Source organism: Monodelphis domestica, chromosome 6, assembly GCF_027887165.1.
Source record: "Monodelphis domestica isolate mMonDom1 chromosome 6, mMonDom1.pri, whole genome shotgun sequence".
In the NCBI taxonomy this organism is placed as follows: domain Eukaryota; kingdom Metazoa; phylum Chordata; class Mammalia; order Didelphimorphia; family Didelphidae; genus Monodelphis; species Monodelphis domestica.
In genome coordinates, this window is record NC_077232.1 from 291,113,586 (window position 1) to 291,133,539 (window position 19,954).

Consider the following 19,954-nt stretch of genomic DNA (forward strand, 5'->3'; position numbering starts at 1 on the left):
CTACCAACATGGGAACAAATCAAGACACCTGCAGTCCAAGCACGAGCAAGGATTTTCACCTCCTGATTGCACTACTGCCTTCAACTTTACACTAATGACCCTGATTTTCTTGATGGTCCTACAGATACATGTTATCCCCCATGACTTTTAGAATTTCTTGTCAGGATGTATGTTAACCAATTGTCATAATCCCTTCACTATATTTTGTTGTTGAACAACATTTAGGCATTTATGCCCTACAATTGATTTACCAAAATTTAAGAGTTACATCCTTAGCAACTTCCACTGTAGCCATTGCTCAAGGAGTCCACACTGCACAACAGTCATCATCCATGACTAAGTTCTACCCTACATCAAGCCCAAGATGAATTGAAGTCACTCCATTTAAAAAACAAAAAAGGAGGAGATTTGGAGAGCCATCACACCCCTGCTGTCTGACAAAGTCACAGTCTGGGGAAATGAAGACTGCAAAGTAGCCCCCAGAAAATAAGGCACCCATGGAACTCCCTCTATATGACTTCTCTCTCTAACTTCCCTTACTAATGGAATTGTTATGACTATCATTCTCTTCCCAATACAGGAAATGAGAGCAAATACTTATAGGATTAACACATATATAATCCCACCCCCCCCCCAGATTATTATGCCAAAAGATTATAATCACAGAATTAAAAGCTACTACCACTCCCTTCTCTCACAAGCAGAGACACACTTAAACACTCCACACCCATTACAGACAAAGCACAACAGGCAAATTAATCATTCTTTGAAATGACACACTCCACTGATTTGTTATGTTTATAACAACCAAGCAACCTTGCTAGGTGCATGAATCAAGCACAAGAAATATACAACTTGGAAATTGAGGAAATTCTGAGGAATTTGAGACCAATTCTGGTCTGTCTTATATTGCACTCTAATCTTGTACCTAGCTATGAAATGTTTTGTTACCCATCTCCTATGTGATTGTGATTGATTGTGAAAGCTGACCAAAAGTAATGATTCCCCTAACTGATCATCCCTTAGGTCAGAAGGGACTAACTATCCATGACATTCATCTCCATCTCTGTTATAGCAACAATGTTACATTGACTGTCTCCTTAGGCTTCATATCTCTTGTTATGCTCTACGGAAACATGTGTGTTGAGAAATGATTGTATGCCAGAAATGTATGTACTCACTGAACCTATAAAATAAACACAAACCCTGTGCATAGCAGAACACTGTGTGATGCCTGACATGGGATTGAACATACAGTGTCTCTCATCATTTATCTGACTGGACCGCCACATTTAGACAGAAGGACCCTCCCCTCTGAGAGACCGCTGGCTTGGCTCTCAAAGCACCAACATATACCATAATTTGTTCAGCCATTCCCCAAATGGAGGGCATTCCCTCATTTTCCAATTTTTTTGCCACCACAAAGAGCACAGCTATGAATATTCTTGTACAAGTTTTTTTTTCATTATCATCTCTTTGGGGTACAAACCCATCAGTGTTATGGCTAGATCAAAGGGTAGACAGTCTTTTATCACCCTTTGGGCATAGTTCCAAATTTCCCTCCAGAATGGTTGGATCAATTCACAACTTCACCAGCAGTTCATTAACATCCCAACTTTGCCACATCCCCTTCAACATTCATTACTTTCCTTTGCTGTCATGTTAGCCAATCTGCTAGGTGTGAGGTGACACCTCAGAATTGTTTTGATTTGCATCTCTCTAATTATAAGAAATTTAGAACACTTTTTCATGTGCTTATTAATAGTTTTGATTCCTGTATCTGAAAATTGCCTATTCATATCCCTTGCCCATTTATCAATTGGGGAAATGGCTTAATTTTTTTTGTACAATTGATTTAGCTCTTTATAAGTTTGAGTCATTAAACCTTTGTCAGAAATTTTTGCAATGAAGATTGTTTCCCAATTTGTTGCTTCCCTTCTGATTTTGATTGCATTGATTTTGTTTGTACAAAACCTTTTTAATTTAATGTAATCAAAATTATTTAAATTACATTTTTAAAATTTTTTCTAACACTTGCTTGGTCTTAAAATCTTCCCTTTCCCAAAGATTTGACATGTATACTATTCTGTGCTAACTTAATTTACTTATAGTTTCCTTCTTTATATTCAAGTCATTCACCCATTCTGAGGCTATCTTGGTGTAGGATGTGAGATGCTGATCCAAACCCAATCTCTCCAATACTGTCTTCCAATTTTCTGAGCAGTTCTTTTATTTTTTTTTATCAAATAGTGGATTTTTGTCCCAAAAGCTGGGATCTTTAGGTTTTTCATAGCTGTCTTACTGAGGTCACTTATCACAAGTCCATTCCACTGGTCCTCCTTTCTGTCTCTTAGCCAATGCCATATTGTTTTGATGACCACTGCTTTATAGTATAGTTTGAGATCTGGAACTGCTAGGCCACCTTCCTTCATATTTTTTTTCATTATTTCATTATCATATTTCATTATCATTATCATATTTCATTATCAAAGCTGAATAGCTTTGATAAGAGGTTTTTTTTAAAGGAAGGAGGGAGAAAGTGAGCAAAGGAGGGAAGGAAGGAAGGAAGGAAGAAAGGAAGGAAAGAAAGAAGAAAGAAAGAAAGAAAGAAAGAAAGAAAGAAAGAAAGAAAGAAAGAAAGAAAGAAAGAAAGAAAGAAAGAAAGAAAGAAAGAAAGAAAGAAAGAAAGAAAGAAAGAAAGAAAGAAAGAAAGAAAGAAAGAAAGAAAGAAAGAACCAACCAAACAAACAAACAAACAAACAAACAAACAAACATTATTAGAAGTCCTCAGGTCCAAACTCCTTTTCAGTGTACTAATCCTTTCCATAAGATCCCATATGCTTCATCTCTACTGGAACATCTCCAGTGTTCAAACAAACAAAAACCAATTCACTATTTCAGGAGTTCTACTTTTGGACAACTCTAATTTTTAGAGAATTGTTTCTTACACCGATGTCAAACTTAGTTCCTTCCTAAGCAGGTAGGTGGCTAGTAGAAAGAATGCTGGACCTGAAGTCAGGGACCCTGGGTTCAAATCCAGTCTTAAATACTTAATAGCTGTGAGACTGGGTAAGTCATTTAACCTCTATCTTACTCAGTTTCCTCAACTTTAAAATGGAGATATGTTAGCACCTACCTTTTAGGATTATTATGAGTATCAGATGAGATAATATTTGTAAAAATGCTCAACACTTGTCATAAGTACATAGTAAATAATTGTATGTTTCCTTTCTTCCTCTACTTCTTTCTGCTATTCCTTATTCTCTTTTAAGGTAAGTTGGAATGTCTGCTTCTTCCTCTGTTTGATCTCCCTATAAATGCTGAAGATAGGGGGCAGCTGGGTGGCTCAGTGAAATGAGAGCCAGTCCTAGAGACAGGAGGTCCTAGGTTCAAATCTGGCCTCAGACACTTCCCAGTTATGTGACCTTGGGCAAGTCACTTGACCCCCATTGCCTAGCCCTTACCCCACTTCTGCCTTGGAACCAATACACAGTATTGATCCCAAGATAGAAGGTAAGGGTTTTAAAAAATAAAAATAAATGCTGAAGATAGATATTGTATCTCTCTTTAGTCTTCTCTTGATGTACAATGTTTTACCTCCTATAGAACTTGACTAAATCAAATTCCATGTCTTCTTTTGCCTCTTGGTACTTTAAGGGGGTTTGAAATATTTTTGTGACCCCTTGACTTTTGCTTTCTCAGGATGCAAGACAAAATAATGTTTTATACAACACAATTTGCCATCCTTCCAATTACTTTGTCACTTTTTCATGCTAGAATCTTATAGTTAAGCACTTCCCAAAAAGAACCTGCCTTTGCCTTTGCACTTTACAATCCAGGAAGTATTTTATGAGCCTTGAGAAACTTTGGTCAGGATCTGAATAGTAGAATATCTAGCACAGGTGAATAGGGCTTTGCTATAGAGTGCTGACATTCAATGGGGCAAAACCAGCTTCTTTCTCACTTACACATGTTTCTATGCTTCATATCAAAGTTGTTCATCAGGGCTGTGTGGCCCAAACACTCAGTGGGACCAGACTTTCAGGGAAATTGGGTATGTTTTCCTCTAGAGAAACTACATTAACTGTCACACTGACCTCTATAACTGTCCCACCCTACCGCAATTGAATTCTTTCCTGGAGAGAAAATTCTCTTTCTGCTAATTGGAAATTCTGAATTCCTTTCAGTGAATAAATAACATTTTTCCTCTATAAAGTGCCATTTTATATGTCTATGTGTTGTACCACAATCATCAAGATGGGGATATGTACAGATTCTCTTGTTTCTGTTTTTGTAGGACGTGATTATGAAAAATCTAAAGTCTGTAAGGAGTTCGCCAATTTGGGGAAAGACAACTTCCAATCATTGTACGTATATCAGGGTATACTACTTGCGCACTATACCTGCTTTAACAAGGATTGGTCTAGGGCCAGTCCAATAGATTTAGTGGTCACATCCAGGAAGCAATTTAAAGACAACAGAATATCATTTTTTTCCAAATTATTATCTCCATCTTTAGCCAATATGACCTGAAATTCTCACCTTAGATTATAGAGGCAGAACATTGTTTCCAGAAGGTCAAAGGTAAAGTATATTTGTGGGAATAGACTCTGGTCCCAAATAAGTTACTGGTTCAATCCTTTGGGATCTGAGGCAAAAATTTAGGAAAGAAAATATATTCAGAAAAGATAAATGCTGGCAGGAGGAGAAGGAAGAAGTTGTTGGAAACAAAAAGGTTTTGGTTTGGGGTGTGGGGTAGAAAAAAGAGGATGGGCGAAGAAATCAGAGAGAAGACCTAATGTGTGTGTGTTTTGTTTTGTTTTCTAACACAATTTGACCTAAAACAGTAAGTAATTTGAAGAAGTTTCATATTCCTCAATTAAACCGCAAGACAAGCAATTTGGCGTAAAGGTGTAAAAGATTTTTTGAATGCTTATTTCAACATGATTTATTAACTATAAGTGAAAGAAAAATCTTTTTTAGTAGTGGGCAGTCTGAGATTTCCACATCTTTGTTCCCCAGATCATTTGTCCTATACAGCAAAAAGTTTTCCAGGAGCACCTTTGAAGAAATCAAAGCCTTAGTGGATGAAGTTGTCTCCTTGACAGAAGAGTGTTGTGATGTGAATGCTGCCCCTGACTGCTATGATACAAGGGTAGGTCTTGGTGACTGTATGCTGCTATAGGGTCTTTCCTGACAAACCAAGCCATTGGAGCATGAAATGAGCAAATGGGAAGGGCCTAACAGGGGATAACAAGCTTTGACCATTGTGTTTATTAAACACTAGATTAATATGGTCATTTATTCCTGTGTACTGTTTACCAAACATTTATTCCAAACATTCGCCATTCTATTTCTTAGCCAGATTGTTTTGATGATTACTGATTTGTAATAGTTTGAGATTTGATATTGCAAGGCCACTTCCTTTCATATATTTTTAAACTTATTTCCCTTGATATTTTTGACCTTTTGTTTGTTCTTCCAGATGAATTTTGTTATTATTTTTTCTAGTTGTAAAAAACAATTCTGGTTGTTTTGTTGTTATGACACTGAATAAGTAAATTAAGTTAGAAAGAAGTCATTTTATTATATTGACTCATCCTACCCATGAGCAATTTTCCAATTTTTCAAAAAAAACCTTCAATTTTTAGAATTGACTTTGTGTGAAAAGCTTTTTGTAATTATGCTCATTTGGTTCATTGGTTTTTCTTGGCATTTAGAAAGTCAAATATTTTCTATTGTCTACAGTTATATTTTAAATGGAATTTCTCTTTCTATTTCTTATGGTTGAACTTTGGTTTTAACATAGAAATGCTAATTTATGTAAGTTTCTTTTATATCCTGTAATTTTGCTAATTATTTTATATTATTTTATTTTATAAAGTTGCTAATTATTTAAACTAGCTGTTTAATTGCTTTGTTAGGATTCTCCAAGTATACCATCATCATCTGTAAAGTGTGATAGTTTTGCTTCTTCATTGCTTATTCAAATCCCTTCAATGGCTTTATCTCCTTTTGATGCTATAGCTAGCATTTCTAGTACAATGCTAAATAAGAGTGGTGGTAATGAGCATTCGTGCTTTACCTGTGATCTTATTGAGACAGCTTCTAGTTTATCTGCAATATAGCTAATGCTTTCATATGTATTTTGATAGCTACTACTTAACATTTTAAGGAAAGCTCAATTTATTCCTGTACTTTTTAGAGTTTGGAATAGGATATTATATTTTGTCAAAAGCTTTTTTGCATCTATTGAGATAATCATATTTTATGTTTTGCTACTGATCTGATCAATTATCATAATTTTCCTATGATTGAATCAACCTTGTATTACTGATATAAATCCTATCTGGCCATTAAAGCTTTTTTATTTTAAAGGATATTGTGAGGAAAGTGTTTTTTTTTAATCTTAAAGCATTATGGAAATGTGAACTATCCCAAATGCCACTTAATACTAATATATGACTTAGAGTAATGAAATGTGTTGCAGTCCAATAAGTTTATATTACAGTACTATTTAAAGATAGAAGGCGCCTTAAAGGTTACATAGTCTATGCTCTTTCATCTTATTGTATTTTTTTCTCAGAATTATCCAAAGATTTACTCTACTAGTCTCCAGGAAAATCGGCAATAAGGACTTTACCTTTTTCCTATTTCTAAAACAGACTACAGAATTGTCCAGTAAGTCCTGTGAACATGACGCTCCATTCCCCAAACACCCAGATACTCATAAGTGCTGTGCCCAAGAAGGTCTGGAACGAAAACTCTGCATGGCTGCTCTCGTGCACCCACCCCAAGAATTCCCAACCTACAAGGAGTCATCAAATGAAGAAATATGTGAATCCTTCAGGAAGAATCCCAGGGACTTTGCTGAAAAGTAACCTTCCTCCCAATTGATTTTGTTCAATACACATGTATATACATGCATGTATGCACATATCGGTGTGCCCATGCATATGTGTTTGTGTAAACACACATGTACATATAGATATGTGCATACATGTGCGTGTGTTAGAATTATGTTGGATCTTCCTGGCAAAATGACATTTTGCAGTATAAAAGAGCACATGAATTTTCTTCTTTCTGATAATACAATAATTGGGTCATATTAACAGGATGTTCTAGTACTACATTGGTGACTGTTTTCCTCATAAAAGATCGAGGTAGGGACTGAACTTTAAATTTCCATGGTATAGGGAACACCTATAAGAACTCCCTCTTCCAATTCAAGGAATTCTCTATAACTTACAGAATTTTCCTGGGTCTTAGAGATTGCCTAGAACACTTAAGAGGTTAAGTGACTTGCCCAGACTCCTCCCAGTATGTGTTAGAAGTGGGGCTTGAACTAAGAGGTCTTCTTTCCTCCAAAGCTGGCTCTCTAACTAATTGGCCATACTATCTTATTCATGAAAGCCTTCTGGAAAGTTTTGCATACACTGAGAACCAAACTATACGCCGTTCCTGGAGATTTCATCCTCAACCTCATTAAGCAAAGTCAAATGGAACAGAAAGTTCTGTAGGCAATCCTTGAATAGAAAACCTGTGCAAACTTCAATTTCTAAATATTTTAAAAACAAATTTAATTAACAATGAAATTTGAGTTGGCCTTTTTTTTCCACTTCAGGGTAGTCAATAAACAGAGTAGCTTTCATAGAGGATTTAAAACTACTTTTTTTTAAAAAAACTAAAATTTATTATTTTATTTGGAGGTGTAAGGATCATATTTCATATCATTTTCCTAGGAAAATGGAAACAAGCATTTTCAAAAGGTGAAGGTAGACCATATTTTTTAAAATTTTATAGGAGATAACATTAAATAGGTTTGTTGAGTCGTTCCCATCATGACCATTTTTTAAAAGTTCAGCAAAGGCTTCAGAAAATCTACTTAGCATTTTTACATATTGTCCTCACACTAGGAGTTCTTAGGTTTTTGATCCCTGCATCCCTTGACTTGCAATTCCTATATACCCTATTCAATATGAAACAAAATAAATTCTAGAGTTTACCAAGACCCCATGCAGGTTAGTGTGAGAATTAAAATTAATATACAATAACTCCAAATATTGTATTTAATAAGATTTATTAAAATAACTAAAATAAAAAGCTAAAGTAAAAAGGGCACTAACTAAGCAGCTCTCTGGAGGGAAGAGAGGGAGAGGAAGGAGTTACCAAAAACTTATATACAAAACATTAGTAAGCAACATGGTGGGGAAAGGAAAGGAATTTTGGGAAATGCAAAAGGAATTCTGGGGAACATAGTTCAAAGGTACAAAATTTTCACTTGTATATTGGTAAATAGCTTTTGAAATATTATATTATTTTTTCATAACAACCCTGAGAGGGAGGGGTTATTAGCCTCACTTCAGAGATGAGGCAACTGAGACAGAGAGAAGCTAAATGACTTACCCATGGTCACTCAGATTGGATTTGAACTCAGGTCTTCTTGACTCCAAGAACTACACTCTATCCCCTGTGTGCAACCTAGCTACCTAAATAAAATAAACAAAACAAAAAGATTAATTAATTTCAATAGGATAATATCATTATTTACCAAATATTCTTTATAACCCCTTAAAAAGTTTCTTATGCCTTTAATGATGGTACATGTGCCCCCAGTTAAGAATTACTTTGTGCACATAGTTCCCCACAAATTTCATGGAATCTATAAAATTCTCATTTGAAATGAAAGAAAACTCAATCTGGTCTTTTCAAGAGCTGACCAATCATTCTGTACATTTCAGATTTTTACATAAATTCTCTAGCAGTTATGGACAAGCTCCACTCCCACTGTTAGTAAGTTACACCAAGAACTATCTCTCTATGGTGAGCACCTGCTGCGCATCATCTGACATCACAGCTTGCTTTGCTAAAGAGGTAAGTCCTTCTTTGTTTTAAAACCTCACCTTTCATCTTAGAATCAATATTGTATACTGGTTCCAAGGCAGAAGAGGGGTAAGGGCTGGGCAATGGAGGTTAAGTGACTTGCCCAGGGTCACACAGCTAGGAAGTGTCTGATGCCAGATTTGAACCCAGGACATCCCATCTTTGGGCCTAGCTCTCAATTCCCTGAGCCACCCAGCTGCCCCCTATAAGTCCTTCTTTACATGCCTGTCTGCTGCAGTCCCTTAATCAGAACTTTCATCATCTATTACATATGATTTTGGAGTTTTCTTAATTGAGCTATCACCTCTTCTCTGATTTGTTTGGGGTTGAGATTGAATCATGAACCAAAGTCTAGACCCATTGATGCTTAAAGGGTCTGGAAATATTGGGCCATTTTTGTGAAGTGTTGAAGATCTCTCAAGAAAGTTCCAAGTATCATTCTGAATATTCTATCTGCAAGAGCTCTATGCTTATTTTTAGAGCAGTGTGTTGGACTTGTATCTTGATACAAATGAGGGATTTTGTTTCCAGGGTTCCCATTGGGAAGCTAATGCAGCTGAGGTGATCCAGGAAGACAAACCAAAGAATCCAATAGCACATCTTGGAATGGTTGTTGCAAGGCTCGAATGAGAGGTGCAGTGTGGCTAGAGTATGGAACTTAGAGTCATTTAGATCCTAATTCGGTGGCCTTGACCAAGTCAAGTTAGCCTGTCAGCTTCACTTGCCTCATCTGCAAAAAGGTTGATAATGATAGCATCTTTCTCACAGGATTGTGGTGAAGATCAAAGGAGATAGCAGGCAAAAGTCTTTGCAACTTTTAAAACTTTCTATTAATATTATTCCATAAATTCAACTATTATTCTATAAATGATAGCTCTCATTTCTCTTCCATTACTCCACAAATAGAGGCAGTATGGTAAAATGATGCCAAATGTTTATATATCACTTTAAAATCTGCAAGGTATTTTATATTGTTGTTGGGGGGATTTCTTGGCAGAGATGTTGAAGAGGTTTGCCATTTCACTCTCCAGCTCTTACTACAGATGAGTAAACTGAGGCAAACAGATTTAAATGGCTTCCCCAGGGTAATAGAGATAGTAAGTGTTTGAGGACAGATTTGAACTTATGAAAATGAGCCTTCTGACTCCAGGTCCATTGTGCTGCCAAATATCCCATTTGAAACTCTAATAAATCCTGTAAGAATCTTCAAGTTTTATTATTCTCATTCTATAGTTGAGGAAACTGAGTGGTAAAGAATTTTGTCCATGGTCATGCACCAAATCTAATGAATTTAGGTTTTCCTTTCTCTGAATCCAATGTTCTATCCAAGCCACAAAGTTGTCTCTCTGGACACTGACCATGGAATCAGGAAGACCCCTCTCTGTGATACCCTGGGCAAATTGCCTAACCTCTATGCACCTTGGGCCACCTTGTAAAACAAAGCCCTCTAAATGGTTATGAATATTTGAAGATATCATAGACCCTTCACATATTCCCAGTGAGTGACACAACTTTTTTATTCTTGCATTTCAAGAGAAAATGTCTCCAAGTCTTGCCTCCTGGGGGCTTTTCTGTTCCTATTTTCCAGTTTGTTTCAGGATTATTTACATCCAGTGAGAAATGGCACAATATTAGCATTGTTGAATCTTTTAATAGTCTGCCCATTTTCTATAACTTTTGACTGTCTTTTGTTCCCAGTGCTGCAAGGATTTCAGGGTAAGGCTTTGCCTTGAGTTCAGCACAACAAATTAATTTTTAGTAGATTTCTTTTCAATTGTGTGCAAAAAGGTTTAATAATCTTTTTTAATTTTGAGCTTCAAATTCTCTTCTTCTCTCCTTTTCCTTCTCCCTCCTTGAAAAGGTGAGCAATTTGATATCAACTATGCGCGTGAAGTCATGTAAAATATATTTCCATATTAGCCAGGTGGCAAAAGAAAACACAGGCAAAAAATCAAGAAAAGTAATGTTTAAAAATATACAACAAATTATTTTTAATAAAAATCTATAAAGTGCCTATGACATGCACATAGACCAGACACTCACAAAATAGCACAGAAAATAACCCCTAAGTATACAAATATGAACATTCATGGCACTTGAAGAGATTACATTCTATTTAGGCTATTTTTTTGGCTGATTTTAAACAATAAGTGGCCATCATGCATGCTTGTCTTTTATGTTACATCATTTCTGGTCTGAAGCAGTGTTAAGTAACTTGCCCAAGGTCATACAGTTGTCATACATACTGTTTTTTAAAGGCATTAGTATAGGAGTAGCTATGTGGCACACTGGATAGAGTCCAGTCAGGAGGATCTGGGTTCAAATCTGAACTCAGCTACTCCCTAGTTGTGTGACCCTGGACAAATCACTTAACCCTATTTGCCTAGTCCTTGCCCTTCTTGTCTTAGAGTTGCTATTAAGAAAGTAAGGGTTGTTTGTTTGGTTTTTTATTTAAGACTTTTGTGTCCCAGAGTAGATAGAGTTGTCCTACGTGTCAAGAAGCCTTAGGTTCAAGATGTACTTGGGATCTAGGGGCAAAAGTTGAACTCATTATCTTCTTTTCGAAGCCCTCTCCTCTTCTAAACTTCTTTATTAGTCTAGGGTACCGCCATCCTTCTGGTCACCCAGACTCACAATCTAAGCATCACCCTTAATGCCTCACTGTCTCTCCCAAATCCAGCCCTTTCTATATTTGTAAGGTCTCTGACATTGCCACTATCTTGTTGTAGGTCCTCATCTCCTTCTACCAGGGCTATTGCAGTAGAGTACTTGTTAATCACCCTCCCCCATTTCTCCCCATTTCAGTCCATGTTCCACTCACTTATCAAATTGATGTGTCTAAAGGGCAGATCTGACCATATCAATCCCCTATTCAATAAACTCCAGTTTTTCCCTACCTCCAAGATCAAATAAGAAATCTTCTAAAGGCTCCTGAAATCCTTTAAAAGCTGACCACTTCCTACTTTTATGGTCTTCTTTTACTTTATTTCATTCATTTTCCATGATGCTTTCTCTCCCTTGTCTTGGACAGCTGGGGGCACCATGGATAAGATGTATGTAGGTGTGTGTGTGTGTGTGTGTGTGTGTGTGCCTATTCACTTCTGGGAAATCTCCATTTCCCCTAGAGAGACTTGCAACTCGAATTCTTTGATTAATTAATTGATTTTCTTAAAAACCCTGGCTCTCAATCCACTGAGCCACCTTGCTGCCCTCTGACTCTTAACTTCTTTTAAAACTGGCATCCCATGGTTTTCAGCAACAACATGACAATATTGATTTTTAATGGGTCTTTGTTTCAGGGAGACGTTGAGAATAATTAAAAATACTGTGGGGTTCATCTAGGTGGCTCAGTAAATTGAGAGCTAGACTTAGATATAGGAGTCCTCGCTTCAGAACTGGTCTCATACATTTCCAGCTGAATAAACCTCAGCAAGTCACTTGACCCCCATTGCCTAGCCCTGACCACTCTTCTGCCTCAGAACCAATACACAGTATTGATTCTAAGATGGAAAGTAAGGGGTTAAAAAGAATTGCATTTTCACAAAGGCCACGTCCCTTCCTTTTTAATTCTGCTCATTGTCCATTTGTACTGAATGGACAATTCTATGAATGCCCACTGTCATATTGTGAAAAAAGGGGCATTCATTGTCTACTTAGTTATTCCTCTGTAGAGGCAAGCATTCTTGAGCAAAGTCACTTGCAAATACTAAATGCTGAATAAATGAGTATTGATTTTAGGGTCAAATTCTTTTGAATTGATTTATAAAATAATGATACTGCCATGAATAAAAGTGAAGTTCTTTGACCTAGAGTTTTCAGAGTCAGTTTTCTTCTTTTAAAAAAAAAATTGGATCACTTATTACTCCCCAGTCAGACAGTGCTTCTCCCATTGTTCATGACTCTTCAGGTATCTCTAGCAATGACTAGTCAATCATATTCAGTAGCAGAGGATGGAGTTGATATGCTACTGGCGATGAACTCATCAGCTCAATGTTCTCTTACACTATCTTCACTTCTTGTGTTATTAACTATTTTTGATCTGTCCTTTTCAATCAAAAGATCATTCTCCCTGACAGAAAACATATCTTCAGGGTTATTTTTCTTCTTGTCTTCAGAGTTTCAATCTTGAGAACTCATCCTTCCTGAGATGACTTCCCCTCTAGAAATTTAAGCTACGAGATCACACCTATTGTTTCTCCAAACCTTTTGAAATCTGATTTCCTTAAATTTAGGGTATATGTCAGGTTATATGCATCTATCCTAACCTTCTCCTTCACTGATTCTAAGGTAGAACTTTCCCTCAAACTTTCCACCCTGGAACCATTTTCCCCTGATGTGTAATAAAAATAGATACTCTGTGAAGAATATTTCTAATTGCAGTGAATGATATACTCTGGCTGTGACTAGAGAGATACTAGGGGAACCTGAGGGTGCCCTAATGGAGATCGAGATACTTCTGAGAGATAGAGAGATACTAATAGAGACATATTTTGGGGTTGCCTATTGACCACTACTGATGCCTAATAGATCAATATTTTTCCTACCCTCCTCCTCTCTCAATCCCTCCCTTCACCATCCTTCTTCTGAAACCTGTGGCTTCACCCCTTCCCCCTGAGTGGACTCTGAGATTTATGAAGAAACACTCTTTTCTCTTCCTTTCTCAAGTAAGGGGGTTTATTGGGAACAACAGGATGGAGAACTGAGGTGAGATGAGATGAGATGGATGAGGGTTTCCCTTATCTATAATGTGGGATAGGAGGATTATGAGAAATGTCAGTCCTGTCACAGCTGTTACTTAGGGACAGTCAGAGAATTTGGAGGACAAGTATTTTTCTTCTTTTCTTCTTTTAACCAGCCAGATAATCTCTGCTTGAGTAATCAAGTCCAAACTCTGTCAGAAACCACAAAGGTCTCTCTCTGCATAGGTTAGGAAAAAACAAACAAACAGTCTCTCCCTTGGTCAGAAACCCAAGCCAGTCTCTCAGTTCATCCCCTGCCCAGGCTCCAACTGACTCTCCTGGGAGCATTCCACCTGGAATGCTCACCTTGATTGACAGATGAGGTCCCCACCTTTCTGTCTTGCATTCATAAAATTCTCTTTTCCTTCATGCCTCTTTCACATCTGTTCCTTTTGTTGGTTCCTCCATCTCTTGAGCAACGAAGCCATTGTTGTGGCAACTAATGAAATTTCTATATGTTCTACTGTGGGCAAAGACACAGACCCAATAGATCAGTTAACTGAAGTTCCTGTAATCACCATAACTTGCTGCCATGTCCGACTTATGATCCATTTCCCAGATTCATCTATTTTTTTTATTTCTGTTGAGATATTCTGATAATATCACTATTGTTTCTGCACCTGCTGATCTTTACACAAGTATTCTGTATTAAACTATTCATGTTCCCAAAGGACAGACCCCTTCTTGCTTAATTTTGGTACCAGCTAAGGGTATCCTTATTGACTTAACTCAGGAAGTAAGGCCAAAATCTTCGATGATGGAACTCATTTATAAGATAATATGAATGAATGAAAATAAGATTCACCAGTTTTGACTTTCTTTGTATCCCCAATGCTTAGCTCAGTGCCTGGCACATAGTAAGAAATTAATAAATTTTAGTCCATAGCACTGACTGATGGACTTTCCCTCTCTTTTTTCTTGATTTCCCCACATGCTTCTCATCTTTTCTCTTTCCCCATGCCTCTCTCTCAAAATGTGCATGCACACACACACACATATTTACCTTTCTGTTTCCTTGTGACTATGGTTTACCCTTGCATAGAAAAATTCTAATCATGGATCTGTAATCTTATCAGATTTCTGTGATATCTTTCCACGAGTCCAGTGGAATGTAAAGTCCTTGAAGGTAAGGATTATTTCATTTTAGTCTTACTACATAGTAGGTACCTAATAAATACTTAAGTGAATGAAGGAATAAAGACCTAGGAAGTCAGATTTTCCTTCTTGGACAAGAGATAAGTTTTAATTGTTTATTATCCATTTGTCTATGGACATGAGAAGGCATGCATTATATTTCTTGTTTTTTTGGTCTTTATTTCCATTGAACTTCTGGGCATCTCTAATTTCCCTCTTTCTTCCTAACATGAGCCTATTCTTTTTGTTGTACGTACTCTAGTAAACTGTAAGCTCTTTGAGAACTGGGATTCATGCAGTGCCTCATATACCTTATATATCTAAAGCACTTACATATTTATTGAATTGAGATGAATCCCAAATAAACACCAAAAAGTAAATATTTTCTATTTGAAACATTAGCTCACAAGGTTTACAGATATTTTCCATTTAACGAGATACTTTCTCTCTATTATTCTAGACGTTTCAGAATAAATACCTAACACTACTTACCATACTGTCAGATCGAGTCTGCTCAGCATTCACTATCTATGGGATGGAGAAAACGAGGTTCAGGTACAAAAGAGACACTGTTGGTGTGCTTGTCTTTGAATCAACATTCTTTTCTCCTTTGGGAATAGAAAACTGTCCTGTCAATGATGTGCAAGGGAACTGGGAGAGTAGGAAGAATAGGTTGATGCCAGTCCAGGCTATAGCATACAAAAAAAGAGAAAAAAGATGCTTCAGAATATTCCTTTTCAAAAATATTTTAATGCCAGAAAATCATATTTATCATGGAACTTTGGATTTTATTTTTTGATAAGTTCTATGCATTATAATAAAGGTCTAAAAGTCTCTGGTTGGGCAAACCTAACTTGGAGCCTATAAATATTTTGTCTTTCCTCTGATCTGGAATATTTTGAGGTTTCATGGTTGATCTCACCACCAATACAAATAATGAATCCACTAAAAAATTGTACACCTTCCCAGTATACTGTATACACTTGGTAAAGAGCCTCTTCCCATTACTAAGACTGGTTCTCAGATGACAGGTGCACAGTACATTAATGTGTCTACTTTCAGAGTCAAAATCTCCCTTTTGGAAATGGTGCCATCTGGCTGCCCATTTAGCTGGGTGATGTTTTGTGACTTCTCCATCTATTCCCAGAGTGTCTACTCCCATTAACCCCTGTTGTTGCCCATCCCAGAACTGTCTCTACATCCTGCTTAAATTCGCAGCAAGACACCTCTACAGAAATGTAGTGGAGGAGACTCAAAGCTAAAGACTGAATTATTCAGAAGCCAGGATCTAATTGTCCCTGAGAACAATCTGCCTCATGTGGGCAGAAGATGTAGCAAACCTTGCAAAAGCATGATGGTAGTGGGGAGTGTCAGCACAAACCCAAGCTCTCAAACCCATTCAGTTTTAGGAATTTCACCCACTTCCCTGTAGATCCCTATCTATAAGCTGGCTACAAATGGAATTCATCTCTACCAGGCCAGTTACAATTAACTCCCCATCTCAGACTCCTAAAAAGAGTCAGAGATTATCTTCCCTTCTGAGGCTTCAATAGATTTGTTGCTCAATCATGACCCCTTTGGACTTTTCATGGTAAAGATACTTCATTTTCGAGGTGAGAAAAATGAGACAAACAGGGTGAAGTGACTTGGCCAACATCACACAGCTAGTGAGTGTCTGAGGCCAGGTTTGAACTCAGAAGTTGATGAGGTTTCCTGACGCCAGGCCTGGCATTCTATCCACTGCTCCACTTAGCTCCCTGTAACAAATGTATTTCATTGTATAAAGTATATATTCAAAAAGTTCCCCCAAAAGTATGGAAGAGAGACTCTCAGCATAGGCTTCATGGCCTGGAACCCATTCATATTAGTGTTTGGACTTCTCCAGCAAACCTCTCAGCTCCTAGGTTGAAAAAAGCCCACGTCGCAACCTGCTTCCTGGAATGGAGAGTCCCTCTCCCTCTCCTCCTCCTGCTCTTCCTCCTTATCCTTCTCTAGGGAGCATCTGACTCTAAACCAGCATCATCTTAGTCCAATTTTTTTGTGCAAAAGGGCTCTTATAAATCATTGAAAACTTAACTTTTATTAAGGATTATTTCTTTCCCTTTAACAATATGCAAGAAGGACAAAGTGGACCTTAACTCTGGAGGAAGGGAGAATTCAACATGCCACTTAAGAGTCCATATGAAAGAATAAAAACAATGCTGAGTGTATAAGTGGGGAAAAATTAGGATTGTGGATCTAGAAAGCAGGAAGGGAGATGTCTCCTAATGAGGAAACTAAAGCCAAGAGGTCACAAAGGGAGCCGGAGTCACATTGCTATTTTATAGCCCACACTGAAGTTCAGTACTGCAGACGAGCAGAATAGTAGTGATAGAGAGGCATTGAAAGTTGCCTCTACTCTCTGGGTGATTCGCTGATGAATGAATGAGATGCATGGCAGAAGAACCCAACACACAAGCCTTGAAAGCCTTGCTAAACTACACTAGAAACAATTGTTTTATTATCTCTAAATATAAGTGCAAACATGTAATATAAATATATAATACATTCGTTTTTAATTATAACTAATAAGATCATGAAATGTATTTCAATATAAGATATTAACAAATTCATAATCTGACTGTTTAGCTACATTGTCAAGTTTTCCCAAAAAGCTCCAGCAGCTAATTTAGAAGATGTGATAAAAGTGGCTGAAAGCATGACCAACGTTCTCTCCAAGTGTTGTGATTCCATCATGGAGGACTGCATGTCTAAAGAGGTAGGAGGAAATTATAGTACTTTCTTTAGTCTCCATGTGTTTGCATTTTCAACTAATATTTTGCATGTTAGCTAGAGAGCCAAGTGGTTTCAAATCCCTCCTCTGAATGTGTGACTCTGGGCAACTGATCAGCATGTGTAGACTGAGTTCCTCATCTGGGAGTTCCCAAAGATGACCTAAAAATCCTTATCTTTATTTTTGTAGTACTTTTGAGTTTAATATAAGTAATTAACATTTTATCCATCACTTCATTAAGTTGAGACAAGCAACAAAGTGATAAATCAAGCCCTGATTTATAGTAGTTTGCTGATCTCCCAAGTGTAAATGCTCGTGTGGAAAATTAAATAGTCATCTCTCAGAAGAATACCCCCTCAGAGGGTTCTGCCTTAACAACCTTCCTTCACTGTGAGTCGCAGACTTCAACTGGTCAAGTGGCATATTTTAACCTGAAGTCACCCTTGTGCCCTGCCTGAGTTACACAGGGTACTCAGAGGTCTTTCAATAAATGTAGTTTTTATTTCCTATGCTTCTTCTATTTTCCCTCATCCTGACTCCCATCCACAGAGGTTTTACCTGCTGCAAATATATTCATAGGGTAGGACTGGGAGGGAGGCTATGAACAAATCAGGATTCCATTGTGGATTAAGATTCCTAGAGGTAGGACCCTGTATGACTGTATCTGGAGGTTAGATCAGATTCTGAGTCCAACCCCTATAACTGTATTTTTTCAGAGACACCTTCTTGATCTGAAAACTAGTCTCAGGAAGCAGTATAATGGAAGGAATGTTGGTTTTGGAGAGATAGGACCTATGTTCAAATCCTACTTCTGTCACTTATCTCTGTGATCTTGGCCAAGTCAGCTAATCTTTCTGGGTCTTACTTTCCCCTTCTATAAAATAAAGAGATGGGTCTAGATGACCCCTAGTGTCATTTCCTGCCCTTAATGTATGGTCTATTATCCTATGACCTCAGATTAATTATCCTTGTCCTACTGAAGAACAGAACTGATGGCTCACATTTCTCAACAATTCTGCAAAGAAATGAATAATCGATAGAAACCTAGAATCTGAAGGAATCTTTGAAATCATCTCCTCCAACCTCCTTATTAGACAAAAAAGGAAACAAAATTCCAGGAAAGATAACTGACTTGGACAGAGTCATGCAAAGTTAGTTGCAGATTTAACTAGGACTCAGTCTCTTGACATTCCTTCCAGTGGTCTTTCCACTGAGTAGCACTGCCTAAAAGAATAGTCAAACCATTTTCCCTCAGTGCCCTTCTTCCTCCCAATCTAAAATGCAAGAAAAAAATTAATGAAAACTTATCATATCTTTTATAGATTACAGAATATACTGTAAGTGCTTGTGAGCATTTATCTGACAAGGAAAAAGAGTTCAAAAATTGTTGTGGAGAGAAAAACCCATTGGATATTTTCTTGTGTACTTATTCAATGCCAGCTGCCCAACCCATCAAACTTCCAGATATTGTCAAACCCACTAATGAAGAAATATGCAACACAGAAAACACTAATGCAATAGATAGGTAAGTAGATTTATGCAACACAGAAAACACTAATGCAATAGATAGGTAAGTAGATTTTAAACTCATTTTCCTTTTAATATGAAAAATGAAGTAAAGAAATAAGAGAGGAAGGAAGGAGGAAGGAAAAAAGAAATGGAGGAGAAAGGAAAGGAATGAGGGAGGGAAAGAGAGGAGGTAATTAGGGAAGAAAGGAAGGAAAGAAGGAAGGAAGGAAGAAAAGAAGGAAGAAAGGAAAGGAGAGAGAGGGAGGGAGGGAAGGAGGAATGAAGGGATGAAAGAAAGAAAGAAGGAAATATCTTTTGTTGATACCAAATACTGTTTTACTCTTCTGTCATGATTTTCATTGAAGGGATTTAATTCAACTTCACAGACCACAATCATTAAGGACCTAGATATCAATTGGATTTCCAACTAGAAGGGAACTTCACATTAGTCAAGTCTAACCCTCTCATCTTAACAGATGAGCAAAGTGTGGCCCAGTGTGGTGAATGACAAGTTACAAGTCGCAGAGTAAAAGTTAGCTCAGGCTTCATGATCCAAGCAAAAAATTTTCTGGACTTTCCCCTGTACCATGATTGCTTCTTGAATAAAAATGAATATTTAAAATGCAACTAATCTGCAGTCAATCTATTTGCATCAATACATTAAAATCTTCTTTTATTAGATGAAAGTGAATTGTTAAAAGAATGTTGAGGAAAAAACAACACTTTTCTGGATCATCCCTTTTTAGCCTGTTTGAAAGAGGGAGCTAGGATCAGTTTACATGCACTAGAAAATAAAATTGGTTATTAGTTCCTGAGAATGCTTCAGACAGAATATCTGGATTTCAGGAATATCTGATAAAGTCCTTCTTTGTGGATAATTTTTTTTGTGGATTTCTTTGTGGATAAGTCAATTAGG

General features: G+C 37.1%; 1 protein-coding gene across 1 annotated transcript in view; it reads left to right on the top strand.

The window, feature by feature from the left end:
* GC (GC vitamin D binding protein) overlaps nucleotides 1-19,954 on the top strand; it is a 55,572-nt gene that overhangs the window by 17,220 nt on the left and 18,398 nt on the right. Inside the window, exons 2-8 of the mRNA XM_007495659.3 lie at nucleotides 4,298-4,367; nucleotides 5,023-5,155; nucleotides 6,666-6,877; nucleotides 8,742-8,874; nucleotides 15,217-15,311; nucleotides 17,385-17,514; nucleotides 18,852-19,054. Coding sequence (XP_007495721.2) covers nucleotides 4,298-4,367; nucleotides 5,023-5,155; nucleotides 6,666-6,877; nucleotides 8,742-8,874; nucleotides 15,217-15,311; nucleotides 17,385-17,514; nucleotides 18,852-19,054 — 976 coding nt within the window. The remainder of the gene's footprint in view (nucleotides 1-4,297; nucleotides 4,368-5,022; nucleotides 5,156-6,665; nucleotides 6,878-8,741; nucleotides 8,875-15,216; nucleotides 15,312-17,384; nucleotides 17,515-18,851; nucleotides 19,055-19,954) is intronic.